This window comes from Phascolarctos cinereus, unplaced genomic scaffold, assembly GCF_003287225.1.
Source record: "Phascolarctos cinereus isolate Bilbo 61053 unplaced genomic scaffold, phaCin_HiC Scaffold_1;HRSCAF=81, whole genome shotgun sequence".
Classification (NCBI taxonomy): Eukaryota; Metazoa; Chordata; class Mammalia; order Diprotodontia; family Phascolarctidae; genus Phascolarctos; species Phascolarctos cinereus.
Window position 1 is genome coordinate 103,076,561 of NW_027555514.1, and position 20,180 is coordinate 103,096,740.

General features: G+C 40.4%; 1 protein-coding gene across 2 annotated transcripts in view; it reads left to right on the forward strand.

Moving 5' to 3' along the window:
- Nucleotides 1-20,180, forward strand: part of DENND2A (DENN domain containing 2A) — a 118,569-nt gene that overhangs the window by 80,731 nt on the left and 17,658 nt on the right. For both annotated transcript variants that reach the window (XM_020997955.2, XM_078153360.1), the window contains 4 exons: nt 535-604; nt 2,552-2,629; nt 8,567-8,707; nt 10,290-10,438. In XM_020997955.2, coding sequence (XP_020853614.1) covers nt 535-604; nt 2,552-2,629; nt 8,567-8,707; nt 10,290-10,438 — 438 coding nt within the window. The remainder of the gene's footprint in view (nt 1-534; nt 605-2,551; nt 2,630-8,566; nt 8,708-10,289; nt 10,439-20,180) is intronic.

Consider the following 20,180-nt stretch of genomic DNA (forward strand, 5'->3'; position numbering starts at 1 on the left):
TGAATTGGTATTTTAAAAATATTTTGAAACTATACCTCAGTATAATTGGTTTCTTTTTCAATTCTATATATTTTATTTAATGCATTTAAAAACACAATTCTGAAAAGGGCTCCATAGGCTTCACCAGATTGTCAAAGGGGTCCACAGCACACATGAATAGGGTGAAAAGTCCCTGATTTAAGTGATATTAGTAAGGATATACTTTCCCTATCATTTGGATCTTTCTATTTGGTCAAAGGAATAGAGCAGAAGGAATGGGACGCAGCTCTTGTAACTTGCCATGGAATGGAGAAATCCTTAAGTTATCCTGTTCTGGAAAGAGCATCTTAGACCCCACCCCAGGGAAGTTCCAGTACAAGTTACCAGGCCCATCCTGGACACAGAGTTAGGAAACTAGGAAGAACCCCATCCCCCATCCCACCCCAGTATTCTCCCCTCACCTTATCTCTCTCACCATGACTGGTTAGTATACAGCTTCATATCGACGATTATTTTTCTTTTCCTTAAAATGGATCTTTATTTTCCCAAATACAGTGAAACATTCTCATTTGTCCTGACTGGAGAGGACGGAAGTAGAAGGTTCGGGTACTGCCGCAGGCTTCTGGTAACTACTTGTTCTCCTTTGGTCACCAGGAAGGCAAGGGCCACCATGGGGTTTTATCTGTCACTTGCTCCGACAAAGGAGAGGGTACAGGATCTCCCTACTGGTCACTTGAGGGCAACAAAGGACCAAAGAAAGCTTGATGCCTCTCCTATGATGATAGCGAGGCATGGTGTCACTGCCCTGCTTCAAGGCAATTAAAAAATACTCTCTCCCGGTCTAACCTAATAATACCATGAATGGATGAGAAAATATTCTTCGGTGCTTCCCGTGTGCCACTCACTGCTATGTCCTGAGGACAGAAAGAAAAAAAAGTCAAGTCCCTGCCCTCACAGAGCTCACATCCTAATGAATGACAATACCCATAGGAAGTTTCAGCTACAAGCAAACTGTTGCATAACTTCATTTAGGCTATATCCTGGAAGGGATGTTCATAATGGGTAGATGAGGACATGTGCTATGCTCAATTTTTCATTCAATGGACAAATATATGAGGTGTGACTCTAAGGCAAGGTGACTTGAAAGAAGTGTTTGAGAGAATTTTTATCTGAATAAGGATTATCCCCTTCAGAGGAGTCACCCTGAGAAGCTGTACCCTTACCTACCAAGCTGTCATTATTCAGAACATTCTGTAACTCTTTTTTTGAGGATTCTCTTATTTAAAATATGAAACGCATTCTTAGAAATAGACTGTCAGTGTTCAGAAGCCTTCATCTCAGGGATAGCTAGGTGTTATAGTGGGCAGAGAACTAGGTTAGGAGCTCGGAAGACCTGAGTTCAAATTCTATATCAGATTATTACTATTATTATAATCATTATTATAATATTATTTATAATATATTAATATATGTTACTGGCCACATGAGCTCATTTTGTGACCCTTGTTAACTTCTCAAGAGAGTAAGTGGTGGGTAAGAGAGATGGTGGGGCATCTGGTGGTACAGTGGTGGTACAGACTCCTCTTCCTGAGTGCAAATCTAGTCTCAGATACTAGCTATGTGACCTTGGGCAAATCACTTAACCCAATTTGCCTCAGTTTCCTCATCTGTAAAATGAGCTGGAAAAGGAAATGGCAATCCATTCCAGTATTTTTGCCAAGAAACCCCAAATGGGGTCACAAAGAGTTGGACACAAGTGAAAAGCAACTGAACAACAAAAGAGAGATGGTAAAGGAGATTACTCCAAGTTGCTTTGGCCATTAAAAATAAATATTTCCTTCTCTGTAAAATGAGAATAATAACTGCATCTGCTTCACAGGGTTATTATGTAGGTAAAATGAAGTACTTTTCAAACCTTAAAATGCTCTGTTAGTGTTTTAGTTTAGTACTACTACTACTATTACTACTATTATCCTTTGAAGATGAATTTTGATTTTCCTAAAAGTCATTTCTAGTCAAATTTGGTGGATAAGGTGGTTGACCAGCTGCATAATACTTATTCAAGCCAAAGCATGAAGTATGCTTACAAAGTAATGAGACTGTTGGGTTTTGGGGGTTTTTTGGGGGGAGGGGGAAGGTGGAGCTGGTCTGGCTCATAAACTGTTCCTAAAAGAATTCCAGATGAAGAGTTCAAAAGATGTTTTGAATAATGGTGACCTTTCTTGTTGAAATAAGTATATAGCTTCTCAAGAAGATAACTTTGAAGGAGATGACACTCATTTGGATATATAAATTCTGGTGTTTGAAAAAACAAATCAGTATCGCTAGCTTGTGGTCATATCTAGTATATAGAGTGTCTCTTGTATCATGGAGCTATATTTGGAAGATATACCAATTTTGAGTAGGAGGTAGGACAATATGGGGTCCCCTTGTAATTTTCCCAGTATAAAGAAATTTCTAGTTTCTCCCTGGATATAGTAGAATATCAGAATCCACCCTAGGAATATTAGGAATCCACCCTACCTTGGTGGTAATTTCTCTGAGGAATTTCTTTATGTTTCCTTCCTAAAAGCCTGGTGGCAAAGGGAAACGCCTCCCTGAAGTTTACTGCATTGTGAGCCGCCTAGGATGCTTCAACCTCTTTTCAAAGGTAAGCATCAAGCTGTAGGAAGTCAGTGAGAAAGGGAGAGAGTTTGGGACAATTACATACCATTCTTGGATAGGAGGTGGAAGGAATGACCTCCTTTTCTTTGTGGATGAAATCCATTACACATTTTTAATGGCACAGAGCTACCTAAGATGATTCTCTTGATCATCTTGCATACCCACCGCTTACTAACTGTCTGACCTTAGGAACTCAGCTAACCTCTGAGTCTCTGTTTCTCCACCAGCAAAGGCAGATGATAATACTTAGACTCGGGGCAGCTAGGTGGTGCAGTGAATAGAGAACCAGACTTGGGAGTCAGAAGGACCTAAGTTCAAATCTGGCCTCACTCACATAATACTCAGTAGCTATGTGACCCTGGGCAAGTCACTGAACCCCAATGGCCTCTCCAAAAAAAAAATAATAATAATAATACTTAGACTCGCAGAATTGACTTGAAGGTCTAGTAAGGTCATATGTGTAAAGTATAATGGCAGCTACATAGACTAGAGGGCCGACCCAAGAATGCAGAAGACATGAGTTCAAATTTTCCTACTTATCAGCTGTGTGACCATGGACAGACAAATCCTCCCTCAACCTCGGTTTCTTCCTCTGTAAAATGGAGATGGTGATAGCACCTACTGCACAAGGTTATTGGAAGGACTAAATGAGATGATCTACGTGAACCTTAAAATGGTATATCAATGCTAGCCATTCTTCTTCTTCTCAACCATAAAACTTTACAATATGCAAAAGTTAGTTGTTGTGGTGGTTGTTGTTGTTATTATCCTGTCCCACACTCTCTTCTGTTCGGTCTGCCTTGATTCTGGAAGTAATTAGAGATCAGAGTCATGGGGGGTGGGCTGGGATGGAGAGGAGGTAAGGACGCTCAGGATAATTGGGATTGGAGAGGTGACTCTCCCTGCCTAGGTCCTTTTCTTTCATTCTTTGAGCACTGACTTTTTCATACCCAAGATATCCTTTTCATTGTCATTATTATGATGATGTAGGGAGACTGACAGCCAGTTCTTACTAATGCTTGACGTGCTCATTTTAAGGTTTATTTCTTCAGTGAGCACATAGAGTCTACCAATATCTTCACAAAGATATCTATTCTCTGGCAAGTGGGCCAGAGATGGTGAATTGGCCCGTGAAAGAAGGGGAAGGGAACAGTCATTTATTAAGTGCCTACTATGTGTCAGGTCCTGTTCTGAGTGCCTTAAAGATATTATCTCATCTTAAGAGCATTGTTGGTTCCATGTTCTGTCCAGTACATTTCTTATCTCTAACAAAAAACAAAGGAATGTATGCCATGGTAAGGGTATGGTCATCCATTATGATAACCTCAAAAGGTGAGGCATAAAGTCAAGAATTTCTAATTTTCTTTAAGTTTATATGGATCTGAGGTTAATGAATATATTTAAACCTTTCTTGTACATAGATATTTTTGAGTCTGTACCGTCTATGATGATAATTCAGTACCACAAACACTTATTAAGTATCAGTTATACATAAGGCACTGTGCTTTGATCCAGTGCAGGTCAGCACCTTCTCTGGAATGTTATCTTAGAGGGGTGGATACAAAATAAAATAGTCCCTGCCCTCAATTAGCTTACATTCTACAAGAGGGTTATAATATATGTTCAGAAAATTTCAATAAGGAAAAAGTATTTGGAAAAGAGAAGTATCAAGGAAGGTTTTGTGGTGGAGATTGCACCTAAGCTATGCCTTGAAGGAAGCTGATTCTGAGATGTAGAGGTGAAGGAAGTGCATTAGAATAGAACAGGAAATGTTGGGCTTGGGAAATATTAATAGGCAATTAGGGTAGGACATAGAGTTTGTGAAGGGAAATAATATGAACTGAGTCTGGAAAGGTGGACTAGAGCTAGACTAGAGAACTGTCATACAGAAGGATTAAGACTTCCAGAAGGGTAGAATTAGAACCATAGGACCAATGTGCGTGAGATACAGCAAGTCAGGTTGTGGTTTAAATGTAAGGACTTCCTAAGAGGAAGTAAAATAATTTAAGGTGATTTTTTAACTTGTCACTGAAAGTCTTAGTTGAGATAGCACAAAAACCCTGTGAGGTGGACAAAATAAATGGTAAAATTTTTTAGTTATATTCTCATTTTGGATGAAAATCCGGCTGAGAATTTACATACATACATGCATACAAACATATATATGTATGTATATGTGTGTGTACACACTTGTATATACATACACATATGCCTCTATAATGTGTATATATGTTTGTATATGTAATACTATTGTATATAATATAGCATGTATATTTATATATTACTAGTACTATTATATATATAGTTACATATTATATCTTATTCCAGAGTCAGTATTTTAGAGCCATTGGAAATTTTTGATCAGGAAAATGCTATGGTGAGGCCTGTGTCTTAGAAATATTAATTTGGCAGCTTTGTGAAGGAAAGAGAGCTTTGTAAAGCAGAGTGAATAATTAGGAGACTGTTATAAAAGTACAGGCAAACGTGATGAAGGCCTGAACTATCTGTGTGCTCACTTTACTCTGCATCATTTTACACAAGTCTTCCCAGGTTTCTCTGAAACTCCCCCATTCATCATTTCTCACAGTACAAGAGCAGCCCAAGGCCTTCATAACCATAACTTGTTCGATCCTGAGCTAATGAGCCCCACCTCGGTTTCCAGGAGCTCAGCCTCTCACAGAAGAAGCATCTGCGGTGGAACACAGAGCTTACTGATGCATAAAAAGAGCAGATCCTTGGGGGACCCAGTCTGTCTACTGCTCCTACCTGTGCCCCACTGCCTTCTTCTCCCTTCCTCCACTTTCTGTGACTCTTTGTATCAGCAAAATTTTATGCAGGGCCACTCTCCCTTCCATTCATTACCTTTCTTAATTAAACGCACTGGCTGCAAACAGCCTGCCTGGAGCCAGACATGTTCTCTCTGCATGAACGGCCACACCTGTGCCCTTGTGCCCCCTCTCCCTTCTTCCAGTTCTTCTTTCCCACGGTGCTAACATCTTACATGAAGAGAGCAAACTCTGTAGTGGTCAGGGGAGATTTTAGGGGACACTCAAAGAAGTTATAGTTGGAAGTAACCTCTGCAGCCATCAGTCCCACTCAATACTGGAGAATAATCCTTTTTGTTATATTAAAATCCATAGTCTTTACCTCATTGTTTTCAATTGTAAATAACCATATGCAAACCAACAGTCCTTGATTTAAAAAAAAAGAACTTTATCAAAAGACAAAAATAAAATTGTGTGTAGGAAGGAAAAAAATAATACACAAAATTAAGCACCTACTGTGTTCCAGGCATTACACTGGGTCCCGGGAATACAAAGATAAAAACAAAATAATCTGTGCTCTTGAGCTTGCATTTTCTCCTTGGAAATAAAATGTACCTATATAAGTCAAGTAAAAATATATACAAAGTAATGTAGCAGGGATGGGAGAAGGACCAGAAGATGGAGGGATTAGGAAAGTTTTCATGGAGGAGATGGCACTGGAGCTGAGCTTTGAAAGAAACTATGAATTCTGCTATAAATATCTTGTGATGGTTACTTTCTTCTTATCAAAGTGGAATCTCTGACTCAGTGAGTATGGACATTTTAGTTACCTTTTTTATATAATGCCAAACTGCTTTCCAGAATGGTTATACTAATTCACAGTTCCACAGATAGGCACCAGTGGGCCTATCTTCTCATAACCGCCTCGACATTGACTATTCCCATCTTGTGTCATCTTTGTCAGTTTTCAGGGTGTGAGATGAAATGAAACATTAGGTTATTTGAATTTGCCTCTCTCTTATTAGTGATTTGGAGAATTCTTTCATATGGTTAGTTACAAATAATTTACAATTCTGAACTAGGGATTCTGAGAGGCAAAGGTGTAAAGGTATTCCAGGCATGGGGGCAATACCATCCAGGGTAAGATGAATACTCGGTAGACCAGGTTATGACTGGAATATAAGAATACAAAAAGGGAAGTAATGTGTAATGCGGTTAGAAGGATAGATTAGAGCCACATTGGGAGAGACTTGAAATACTAAACAAAGGAGTTTATCTTTTATCCTAGAAGTACTAGAGAGCCTCTGGAGCTTTTTGAGCAGGGTAGTGAGATGGTCAGAACTGTGCGTTAGCAGCTATGTGGAGGAGGGATTGCAGAGGGGAGAGGCTTGAAGCAGAGAGGCCAGTTAAACTATCTCAGTAGTTCAGGTGAGAGGTGATGAGGGCAGTGACAGATGAGAGAGTTATTATGTAGTTAGAATTTACTGGCCGCACAGCAAGCAGCTGCTTGGATATGGAAATGAGGGAGATAGAAGGAGGAGGAGGATACACATTTCTTAATATTTTAATTCTTGTAACTTACCACAGTAACAAAAACTTGTTCATTTCTGCTCCTCTCATGGGATGTCCTTTCTTTCATGTGGATTTGTTTACAAATGAAAACAGTGTTACTAGTCAGAAAGTTTCTGTTTGTTCCAGGCTTGGTCATAAAAATGGAGAAAGCTCTACTTTAGGACAAGTGGAGTCAGATTTCAAGCATGGCCTGTAATTCACACCTGAGCTTGTCTTGGACATCACCTCTAGAGGGAAGAGGAGTCATGCTGAATCATTCTTGGGAAATACCCATTTTGTAGCTTGCAAAAGTTTAGGAAGAATAATTCAGTCATTTCCTGAAGGCTGGTACAGCAAAGTCCATGGCCACTGTACAGTAACAGTTTGAAGAATGATTATAACGTGAAAATAAGCACCAGGCAGGTGATGACATAGGACAAGGCAGTCTGAACCTTTTTGGTTCAACATTTCAAGTGATTTAAAGATTTTAAGTGATTTTCTAAATTAGGATTGAATTTACCACAGCTCATTTTGAACAGTATAAAGCTTAATTCAATTAGATATTTATGTATTGAATATATGGTTATACATCCAATATTTATACAAAAAATGTATATACTCTACATGATTATATATAGAATATGGAATAAACACTGTGTTCCATTTTGTGTGTGTGTGTGTATATAAAAAACATATCATCCATATTCTGCATGATATGTAGATAGATATAGATATAATCTATATCTAGAATGTATACTATGTATGTGTATATATTCCAAATACAGAATATATACTTAGTATATGATCTTATATGTACTCTATAGACTACATCTATATAGTCTGTACATACCTATATGGTGTATATGGAATATATACTGTGTATAGCATATAGATATGGAACATATACATGTTATATATTCCATTTTGTATAGTATAGTGTATATGCTATACAATATATAATATATATTTTGTGATATAGTATATATTTTATTATATCTAGAATATGAAATACATGCATACGTTCCATATATTCTATGTATCATATAGAATATGAGATATTTATTTATCCTGATAGGTCCAGGGATTTGTGCTGCTTCTAAGTTGCATTTTAGAGATGAAATTTGGGGCCTTTGTAAGTGTTTAATAAACATGTGTTGAATGAAATTAAATTGAACGGAAGCTCTTGGAACATCAAGTAGGGACCAAGAGACCATACTAGGCATTTGGCTTTACAAGGGTTACACAATGGAACTCATGACTAATCGAGTGTCGTGTAACTGCTTGATCAGGGTAGATTTGTTGGCACCTTTGCAGAGCTGTAATTAGGAATTCTTGTAACTAGAGCAAATTCAGTTGATGGGGAGGGGAGAAGAATAAAGTCCACTCCCCAGCCATTTAGACACAGTCATATTGGGAGAGGTATCAGCCAGTACCCTAGAGAGTCCAGGTTGGAACCTGGTTGTGGGCCATGATGCTTAGGGACCTCAGGGCAAAGAATGGCTGAAATGAGGATGAAGTAGTCATCCTACCCTAGGTATGGCTCTGCCTCGTAGCATTTCTGTACTCTACCCTTCCTAACAGTTGTCCTTGATTTTTCTCCCTTACAGATCTTGGATGAGGTAGAAAAACGTCGGGGCATCTCCCCTGCCTTGGTGCAGCCACTCATGAGAAGCGTCATGGAAGCCCCTTTCCCAGCTCTGGGCAAAACCATCACTGTTAAGAACTTCTTGCCAGGCTCTGGAACTGAAGTGAGTGACTGGACTGCTCTTGTTCTTGGAAAAAGGGAGGCCCCAGCTGCCAAAAACAGTCAGATGAGGTCTACTGATCAGTAGGGAACAAAATGCAAGTCTTTCTCTCGTTGGATTCCCAAGACTCATACGAGGTGCTCCCACTCATCAGGATCATTGAGTCAGTCTGTCAATAAACTTTTATTAAGCACCAGCTTTGTGCCAGGCACTATGCTGAGTGCTGGGGATACAAAAAGAGGCAAAAGACAGTCCCCGCCCTCAAAGAGCTCACAGTCTAACGGGGGAGACAGCAGGTGAACATATATGTACAAACAAGCTATATATGGATAAACAGGAAATGATTAATAGAGGGAAGGCACTAGAATCAAGACGGGTTGGGGAAGGCTTCATGGAGAAGGTGGGATTTTAGTTAGAACTTAAAGGAAGCCAGGAAAGTCAGGAGTTAGAGCAGAGGAAAGAGACTGTTCCAGGCATGGGGGACAGTCAGAGAGAATGCTGGGAGGCTAGAGATGAAATGGTCTTTGTTTGTGGAATGGCCAGGAGGCCAGAAGGACAGGATCAAAGTACTCTTCCTGTGAGGGAATAAGGTGTAAAAAAACTGGAAAGGTAGGAGGAGGCTAGGTCACGAGGGGCTTTGAATGCCAGAACATTTTGTATTTGATCATGGAGGCGATAGGGAGCCACTGGAGTTTATTGAGGCAGGGAGGGGGGACATGATCAGACCTGCATTTTAGGAAAAGTCACACTAATGGTTGAATGGAGGATGGGTGGGAATGTGGAGAGACTTGAGACAGGCAGACCCACCAGCAGTACTGTAGTAATCGGAGCCTGGGGTGTGATGAGGACCTGCACCAGAATGTGGCAGGGTCAGAGGAGAGAAGGGGGCTTATTCGGGAGATGCTAAAAAGGTGAAATCAACAGGCCTTGGGAGCAGAGTGGCTGAGGATAGTGGGAAGTCCAAGATAACTCCTAGGTTTCAAGTCTTAGGGACTGGGAAACTTACTACGTGCCAGGCTCTGGGCATATAAAGAAAAAAAGTGGCACAAGTAGAGTGAGAATCTAATCCATCCCGTCTGAAATAATACCCCTGATATAAAACCTTGGGAGGGAGGGTTATAGACGTCCATGGCAATTTTCTTGCCGGGGTCATAACCCCAACCTTCAGCAGACATTGGTCCTTTATTTAAACTAATGTTCTGATGCAAGCTGTATCCCTGGCTAATGAGTACAGGAATAATCCCAGAATTCAGAGGTGGATTGAGCTAGGTAGGTAGGACCTTAGAGGAAACCCCATTTTTTATAGATACCCAAAGACTTACAGCTAATTAGCCAGACCTGAACCCAGGTGTTCATATTTCCAGTTTTTCCACTACATCATTCTGTCTCCTTAATGCTCTTGTATTCCTTTCCCTGAAATCTCATGGGCCTGAAAGTCTAAAGACCTGGGTTCCAGTCTCAGCTCTGCTGTTAACTAGCAGTATGACCTTGGTTAAGTCAGAGTTCCCCTGTGGGCCTTGGTTTCTTCCTCTGCGAAGTCCTGTGTTAGGTGGAGCCCTCACCACTGAACTCATTCCTCTGGCAGGTGATTGAACTGTGTCGGCCCCTCGACTCCAGGCTTGAGCACGTTGATTTTGAGTCTCTCTTCTCATCTCTCAGCATCAGGCACCTGGTTTGTGTCTTTGCTTCCCTACTGCTGGAGAGGAGGGTCATCTTTATTGCGGATAAGCTCAGGTACACACCTTACCCTTTTATATCCACTTTATGTTGGTGATAATCGCTCATATAATGCCATAAAGTTTATGAAGTTTCTCGATCACAACCTTCACCATAAATAGTGACTCCTGTCCAATCAAGTGCCCCTACTGGCTCCTCTATCTCCTGGAGAAAAAAAATAAGAGCCTAAGAACAAAATGGTCACCCCAAGATCCCACCTAACTTAATCCCTAATTTTCACATCTAGGAGTGAGGCAGGAAGGGAGAAAAGGAAAAGAGAATGAATAAGAAAAGGAAGGAAAAAGAAAAAGATTGGAAAAGAAAGGTAACATAAAAGAGGTAAAAGAAAGAGGCATATGTGTTATGGAAAGCATTGAGAAGAGAATGCAAGGGAGACAGAGTTGGAGAGGAGGAAGCCCATTGGACTGGACTAGACAACCAGCATCCTGGGTACTGGTCCTGGTCCTGCCACTAGGATGCCACAAGTCAAAGCAGAGCTGGGAAAAAAACCACTGATGTGGAACTGAGTCAGCCCAAAATTCCTGGAAGGAAACAATATTTATAGTTTTCAAATATTAGAATTTTTAAATATATCCTTTTACTTTGGATCCATGTGGGGCCAGACAAGAACCTAGTGTAGGTATTGACTAAAATGACTAAAATGATGATCATAAATCATGAAATCACAATCAGTTTACAGGGAGCAATCCTGATGACTCTTGGATCCATAACTTGTGGGAAGGGAGATATAACCTGCAGGATTCAGAGTAAGGATTTTAGGCTAAGGAATGCAGGTGAGTAGGTAGAGGCTATATCTGGCCTGGAAAGTGTGGTTGGATGGAGGGAGGAATAGACATACATAGATAGATAGATAGACAGACACAGACAGACAGATAGATAGAGCAAGCCTGGCCTGCTAAAGATACAAAAAAATTCAAGAGACAATCCCTGCCCTTGAGGAACTCACAATCTAATGAGGGATACAACATGCAAACAACTACATACAAACAAGCTAGATAAAGGATGAATCAGAAGTAGTGAACAGGGGCAGCTAGGTGGTACAGTGGATAGAGCACTGGCCCTGAAGTCAGGAGGACCTGAGTTCAAATCCGGCCTCAGACCAAACACTTGACACTTACTAGCTGTGTGACCCTAGGCAAGTCACTTAACCCCAATTGCCTCAAAAAAAAAAAGTAGTGAACAGATGTAATGCACTAGAATGAAGAGAGATTGGAAGTCTTCCTATAAAAAGTGGGATTTTAGCTGGGACTAGAAGGAAACCAGGAAAGTCAAGACTAACTCCTTACAAGGAGCTCATATTCTAATAGAAAAAATCAACACATAAAAGAGAGCTGGAGAGTTGGAAAGAGGGAAAAGAAGGGCAAGGAAACTGTCAAGAAAGTAGAAAAAGAAGTCTGGAGAGTGAAGTTGGGTTAGAAGAGTTGGAATAAGCAAAGTGATTGGGTGTAGCTAGAGATGGGAAGATAAATGAAGAGAGAGCCAAGAAACTTAAGTGTTCCATATTAAAAAAAAAATCTAAGGACTGTGCTTTAGCAAGTACACATAACTTACACTGGAGAGGGAGGAAGGTGAAAGGAGGCATTTAGATAGCATAGCGGATAGAATGTTGAACTTGTAGTCAGGAAGACCCAAGTTCAAATCCTGATTCCTACACTAGCTATGGCACCCTGGCTAAATCATTTAACTTGTCTATGTCTCAGCACCCTCATCTGTAAAATAAGGGATTTGAACTTAGTGGACTTTAAAGTCCCTTCCAACAATAAATGCATGATACTATGATTCACCATTTCTTCAGATTAGAGAATGCCAGCAAGAGTCTCTAACTTCATATATAAATTCTAGGGAGTTTCATTAGGCTTGCTGCGATGTAAGTTGACTTGTACAGGTTTGAATCCAAGGCTTCTTGACTCCCATTCAGTTTCCTTCTGACCAACACTAATATTGTGCCTTTATGTCAAGGGTTCATTACCTTTTTAGGGTCATGGAACCCTTGACTATCCGGTGAGGTCTGTTGACCCCTTCCTAGTAATCAATCAACCATGTCAGTCTGCCCAGGACAGGAGAGACAAAATATGACAATAAGGAACATGTGTTGGGGACATACTGTGGGGAGAGATAGAAGGTCAACATCTGCAATTGTCCTCCTTCCAGCTGCAGGTCTGGTTACCCTAGTGTTGTTACAGACACACACACACACACACACACACACACACACACACTTTTTTATGTAAACAATTTGCTCTGTTTTGTCATATCCTAGCTTGGATTTTTAAATTATTTATTTTTTTGGCTATTCATTACACTCTCATTGATTATTTTTGAATGTTGCCTTTGGCAAATTAAGGAAGGAAGCTCTGTCTCTTTAAGCTTGGAGCTGGAGCCTGGCAGCTGGGCAGCTTTCTGATTCCCTGGGCACTGGGGAATGCAGACAAGAGAGTTCTCAAAGCCAGATGAGAAATGACACTCCCGTGACCAAGATCCAATTCCTCAGCAGTCTAGTAACACCCTCTGGTTTTTGTTTTATTTTTTAATTCCTGCTCCCTTCCAACTTCCCGATTTTGGTGACTTTTCGTCAAGCAGTTCTGCAACTGTGGATTTGGAGGGGATAGAGTCATAAGACTTCAGAGACCAAGGCAGGATACAGAAGATAACTCTGACAACTCTAGTTATCGATCTCTGGGCAGGCAGGAAGTAGAGGTGTCAGTTGTGGGATGAAAGATAGAGAGGCATTGTGCTACAATAGAAAGGTACTATAGGGGCAACTAGGTGACGCAGTAGATAGAGTGCCAGGCCTAGGGTCAGGAAGACTCTTCTTCCTGAGTTCAAATCTGGCCTCAGACACATATTAACTGTGTGACCAAAGGCAAGTCACTTAACCCTCTTTGCCTCAATTTCCTCATCTGTAAAATGAACTGGAGAAGAAAATGGCAAGCCACTCCAGTATCTTTGCCAAGAAAACCCCAAATGGGGTCACTAAGAGTCAGACATGACTGAAGAAAAACAATGGAATCAAAAGTCTGGAGTCCAGGGGCAGCTAGGCAGCACAGTGGATAGAGCACCAGCCCTGAAGTCCGGAGGACCTGAGTTCAAATCTGGCCTCAGACCAAACACTTGACACTTACTAGCTGTGTGACCCTGGGCAAGTCACTTAACCCCAGTTGCCTAAAAACAAAACAAAACAAACAAAAAACAAAAGTGTGGAATCCTGATCTTGTCTCTTCTATGTGACTGTGGGCAAGTGTCTTTGGCCCTCAGTTTCTTTGGGTTGTTACTGGGTTAGTGGTTCTTAACCTTTTTGTGTCATCGCCCCCATTAGCATTCTGTTGAAACTGATGAACTTCTCAAAAAAAAATTTTTAATTCATAACTGAAAGAAATGCTAAATTTCAGTTAGATGTTAGTGAACATAATGATGTAATTTCTTTTTTTTTTATCCAAGTTCACAGATCCCCTGAAATCTACCTGGGTCCCTGGTTAAGAACCCCTAAATTCAGTGATCTCTAAATTCCTTTTTTTCACTCTGACACTCTATGATCTTTTTCTAGAGTTGTACTGGGGAAAGTACAACCTAGGAAAGATGAACAGGGTCAGGGTATGGAGAGAGATGATGAGTAAGGAAAGATACCAGACCAATTACCATTTCCCAGGGTGGATGGGGGAAGGAATAATAGCAACACAGGATATTACCCATAAAGACACAGTATGGCATAATAGAGCACTAAATGCAGAATCAGATCAGGATTCAGAACCACTACCTGTGTGGTCTTGGCAAACCTCAGTACCTCTCTGTGTCTGTTTCCTCGTCTATAAAATGAGTAGATTGGACATCTGTATTTCATTACTTCAGTGGAACTAGCTGATCTATAAAATCCCATGAACCTTTGTGAGATCTAAGAAGAGAATCAGGTGCCTACATCCCTGGTTCTCATATTACCAAATTATCATATTCCCAGGGCCACTTGTCCCCACACAGGAGAGGGGCTTCTCATGGGTAATGAGTGAAAAATTAATTACTTAGAAGAAGCTTGTTGGCAGATCATTAGGAATAATGATTAACTTTCTTAATTGCTGAGGGCTGCTCGGAAATTTAATACAAAGCACTAGGTAAAGAGATATGTTCTTCCAGGTCTTAATTTTCAGCATATAACAATATAACTTGTTCAGGGTCACATGAAAGTCACTAATGCAATAAGAAATGATAAGGACCAAAGCTCATATTTTCTTTATTCCCAGACCAGGATGCTTCTTCCTGAACAACACTGACATTCTTAACCCTTTTTTGAAGCATTGACCCCTTGGGCAGTCTGGTGAAGCTCGTGGAACACTTCTCAGATTAATGTTTTTAAATGCATAAAATAAAATACATAGGATTACGAAGGAGGTAATTTTATCCCATCCAAGTATCTGTCTACAGTTCATGAACCCCAAGTTAAGAATCTCTGTTTAAGGACACAGGTTTAGGTATAACCACGCATTTCCATCACCAAGACCTGGATATAGGCTGATGTGTCTCGCCAAAGGTTAATTGTTTAAGGAATAAAGCTTCTGCTGAGTGGCTGAGCTCAGGACAGTTGTCGGGAAATGTAAGGCTTATGAAGACCAAACATGCCTTTACTCACTGATGGCTGTGATCAAACGGATGCCTCAAGTTCAACAAGAACAACAATAAAAATAACTTTGGGAGTAGAAGGCTGAACAGAACCTCAGTCCATGAATTGACCAGTTGATCTTCCCTTGTGACAGACATTAGCCCACATAGATTTGCTAGCCATAACATAAACATCTATAGTCTTCTTTTCATGGTCACTGCTACTGAATTATTAACCGATTGCAAGAGGAAATACCAGGGAATCACACCACATACTGTGTGAGCTAGGAGAGGTTTTTTTAGTTGAGCCAGAAAAACAGATCTAACAAGTATAGAGTGATTGCTTGATTTTGTTTCATCTTCAGAATGGATATTGAGTGTTTCTTAAGGTCCTGTCAAGCCAAAATTTGGTAGATAGAAAGGAAAGAATGTTGGGGGCGGGGGTGACGGAGCCTACTGTTGTCATAGCAACCCAAGTAAATATTCCCATAATACCTCTATCCCCATTCTTCCTGCCGACAAATCAAAAATACAAAAGTTGATGAAGTTTATTCTCTCCCTTCATATCCCTGCCACCCCTCAACCCCCAAAGCTTTGGTCAAACCTGCAACAAAAGCCAAATCTACATCCAGGGAGGGAAGCAAACACACCTGTTTACATTTAATATAAAAGAGAGAAGAGTGTGGTTCAGGATAAAGAAATTATTTTCCTTTTATCTCTTAGGTCCCTTCTAGATCTGACATTCCATAAGGCTACCACCCCATGAAACATTAAAAAGCATTTATTAAATCTAAATTCAGACTAGTGGTTAGTGTAAAGATTAGGTAGCCAATCTTGATAATTGCTGGAATTTTATCTTACCCATAACATATGTTTACATGGCATATTTGGATAACTGCGGATTAGCAAGTAAACACATCCTCTTTGTGGGCATAAATCTTTTTGTGTTCTATTGGCTTATTATAAATTATTTCTCTTTTAGCTTATAAATTTAGCTTATATGTAATTCCCCGTGATGTTTGCATGGCACACCCTCTCTAGGCACATTAGTTTATTGGAGGCTCCGTGCCTATAATTTTAGTAGCTGCTATGGGGTAGTTGATAGTGCTTTGGATTTTAGAGTACAACTTCTACAATTTGCATGTTCCCAAATGTGGATGATTCAGCAACTCAAAGGTTAACATACGTTATCTAGACAAGTGTACATTTTTCACTTGTCAGTAATTTTGTTGCGCTCATTTAAGTGAATAAAGCAATATGTAAATATAAGCTATAATATAGAGAATCAGGAGTGGTGACCTTACTCTGGGCTCAGACTTTCATGCTCATTCTTAGGGCCATAGAATTTAGAGCTAGAAGAGACTTCATAGATCAGCTAGTTCAGCTGAAGTATTGAATTGTTATTTTAAGAGAACACATCGTTTGAAGCAAAATTTAAAGAAATACTACACGTACATAGAGACTGATGCCTTTTCACCCTAACCTCTATTTTTTTGTCCATTGCTATTTAACTTCACGTTTTTCTTCAGGTTAGATTCCTTCCTCAGTTATGTTTATTCAGTTTTCCCATTTTGGTGATTATGGATCAGCTGCATTGTGAAAACGGGCTCCTCAGACTCCTCCCCAGTCTTGCTAACCTGCTTAATGTGCTCCAGAGCCTCCCTCAGACACTTTTATTTGATGATGTAGTGGAAAGATCCCCTGACAGGATCAGAAGACCTGAGTGTTAGTCTTGTTTCCACCACTTACTAGCCAAATTACACTAGGCAAATTATATACTCTCTGAGATTCAGTATCTTCATTTGTAAAATGGCAATAATAATTCTTTGACTGTCTTACTTCCACAGTTGTTATAAGGGATGAACTTTGCAAACAGGAAAGCAGTATATAAGTATAAAATTACTATTATCATAAAAATGAGCATTTGCCAGTGAGTCATAAAGACAGCTTCCTGTGGCCTCTCTTCATTCTTTTCATATTCTAAATAGAAAACTCCTGTTGCTCACACTGGCTTCTTTTTTATATAGACTTTGTTAGCATTAGAACAGACCTTCAAGATACCTGCTTCAACCCAGTCATTTTATAAATGAAGAAATGGAAACACCAACAAGTAAAGTACTTTATCCATGGTTAAAACAGTTGATTAGGAGCAGAGCCAGGATTAGAGCCCAGATCTTTGAATACTAAGTCTAATACCTTTTCTACTACTCCACGTTGTCTTTGTTTATCATTCAGAAGTGCCATAAAGAAAACATGGTGGCCACATACATACCACCCTCTCACCACACACGCAAATACACACCAGTCTAATTGTCAGTCTGACAATCATACCCTTTTAGTTACTTCATCCTTTTCTGGAGGTTACCACTAGTGTGAGAGTGCTATTTTAATGAATTCTGAAGAGAGCCAGTTAAATCACCCTAGCAGCTGCTGAGGCTTTTACAACAGACAAAAATATCCTGGTCTATTCAATCTGGCAAACATGTATAGAACACCTAATATATACAACAGACTGGGTGAGGCACAAGGGATACAAAGATTAAGAGTGACCGACTGTCCACAAGGAGTTTATAGTCTTAAAAGCATCTGCTTTTCCTATGCCCAGCAGACCTCTGAAGTTCTTCCATAACCAAAAATTTTATCAAAGATTCAGAAAATCACAAAATCTTCCAATTGGAAGGGACTTCAGAGGTCACCTAGACCAACCTATACCTATTGGTATATATATATAATATAATATATACATATATATATATATATAAAAATCCTCCATACAGCCAAGGTAGTATTCAGCCTCCACTGGAAGACTTCCAGTGATGACTGGAATCACTGCCTACCAAGATACCTCATTCCACTATGGATGGCTCTGATTGTAGGGAAGATTTCCTTCCTATCAAGCTAAACTTTCTCTCTTTACAACTGCCACCTAGTTCTTCTGCTCTCTGGGTCCAAGAAGAACCAGTCTTCTCTGTGACAGTCCTTCCAGTAGTCAAAGATAGTAATTTTTTTTTCTTCTCCAAACTAAACATCTTCAATTCCTTCAATTAATTCTTGGGTGGCATGGTTTCCTTTCCTCTTACCATCCTGGTCACCTTCATCGTAAGAGGTCACATGGTACAATGGAAAGAACAATAACCATGGAGTGAGAGGATCTAGGTGCAAATTCCATCTCTGCCATTTGCTCCTTGTATAAACCTGGACAAATCACTTAACATCTCTGCATCTCAGTTTCCTCATTTACTTAATGAAGAGTTTGGAGTAGATGAACTCTAAGGTTACTCCCAGCTCTAAATCTGTAATCTGGATGTGCTTCGTTTTGTTCATATCCTCCCTAAAAATGTGGTGCCCAGAACTGAACACGATACTCCAGATGTGGCATGGCTTGTCTCATTTACAGACAAATTAGGAGCAGGTTTGGCATAGTAGTTCCTAGTTTGGGGGCAAGCAGTGGTTCAGTGGGGACATTCCACAATCCTAACAGAGGAAGCCTACTTAGGAACCTGTGCACTGGAGTCTGACACTGCTGGATCAGTGTTACACCCTGCAGAACTCATCCCCAACCACCAAACGTTCCAATTATTTTTGCAATCACTGCCTTTGCTTTTCCGTCAGCCAATGGCCAGACTCCATTCTGTATCCTTTCCCTGCTCAAACTACCATTCCCTTCCCCCTCCCCCCCACAAGTCAAGCACAGCTGCCAGAATTGGTGATTGTCCCACCACCCCCACCTTAATTAAAGCCAGCTGTGAGTACACTCCTAGCCTTCAAGAGATCCTGCCTCCCCATCTCCCTGACCTCCTTTCCAATCTAGTGAAAGCAATATGAAACTAGGTAGAACCTAACATGGGGAGGTAGGGAGAGGTGTCATCCTTATCCACTTCCAAAATCTGTGTCCAACTTTGTATATCTCAAGAAGACTTATCATGATTCCTAGACACAAACCCCCTCCCCCTCGAGCCAGGCTCCTGAATGGAAAGGCTCCCCTCGCCCTTAGAAGTCAGGGAAGGAATTCTCATTAGAACCAGTGGCAGCGTAAGAAGTGCTCGTATTTCCATCCTAGCTACTTCTCTTCTCTTCCAGCACCTAGTATTTTTAGGAAAACCTTTCTGGAATCCACAAAAGCACATTTTTATCTTCCTTTTCGTGCACATTAGGACTTTGATATCACTTGAAAGGAAAGAAGACACAGGACAGCACCAGCTGGTAATGACCCACAGTGGAGGACTGACCATTCCACTGCCCCACTTGTTCTTGCTTGAGCTAGGGCTCCCGTCCTCCTGCTGACCGACAGGACTTCTTTCGGTTCCATGCATGGACTTGAGAGTGTTGTAGCCAGATATGTTCAGCTCCCTCATTGGGCCTTTCGAGAGATTCCTCTGATACTCTCTTGCAGACCTTCAGTGATTATAATTTATATCTAAACCAAACTTGGAAATCTATGTCCTGTAGTAACAGGCTGCCTCTCTCCTCCCCTACTTTTTTTTTCTTTCCTTGAAAATTTGGGGGGGGGGGGGAGTCTGCTTCCTAGTAAAGTTTGGCATGTGGAGACCTCGTTCTTAATTCTTGGCCTCCTTGTCTGTAAAATAAAAGTTTAGCCAGTTGGTGTTAATTGATTAAGTAAAACAGGGACAATAATCGCTGGAAATTGGTATGGGGGCAGACACACTGGTCTGGAGTTGTGAACTGATAGCATTAGAAAAACATTCCACTGACCCTCAGGGGGTACCCCTTGAACCCTGAAGGGGACATGCACACGAGTTACCAGCCCTCTGGGGGCCTGACTAATCAGTTCAAGTGGAAGTTAGGATGAGGTTTTTTAAAGGCTACATATATAATAAATTCAACTTAATGAAGGGACTGAAAGAATGATTTCTAAGGTAGACATCCCAGGAATTTTATAATTCTATATTCTGTGACTTTTCTACTAGTGAAGATGGATTTCTATGTGGAGAAAAAAATGAGGGAGTGACTTACGTGACTAAGGGTATAGAGATTTGGAAGAAACAATGTCTTTGTTCAGCCTCTAATTTTTTCTCCCCTAAATGTTTATGAGAGAAAGAGTATCACCTTCTTGGAGACGACATTATCTGAAAATTTTCATGTAGAAGTCACCTCATTTCTTAGTCATTTTGACTCAATTCCTGATGCTACT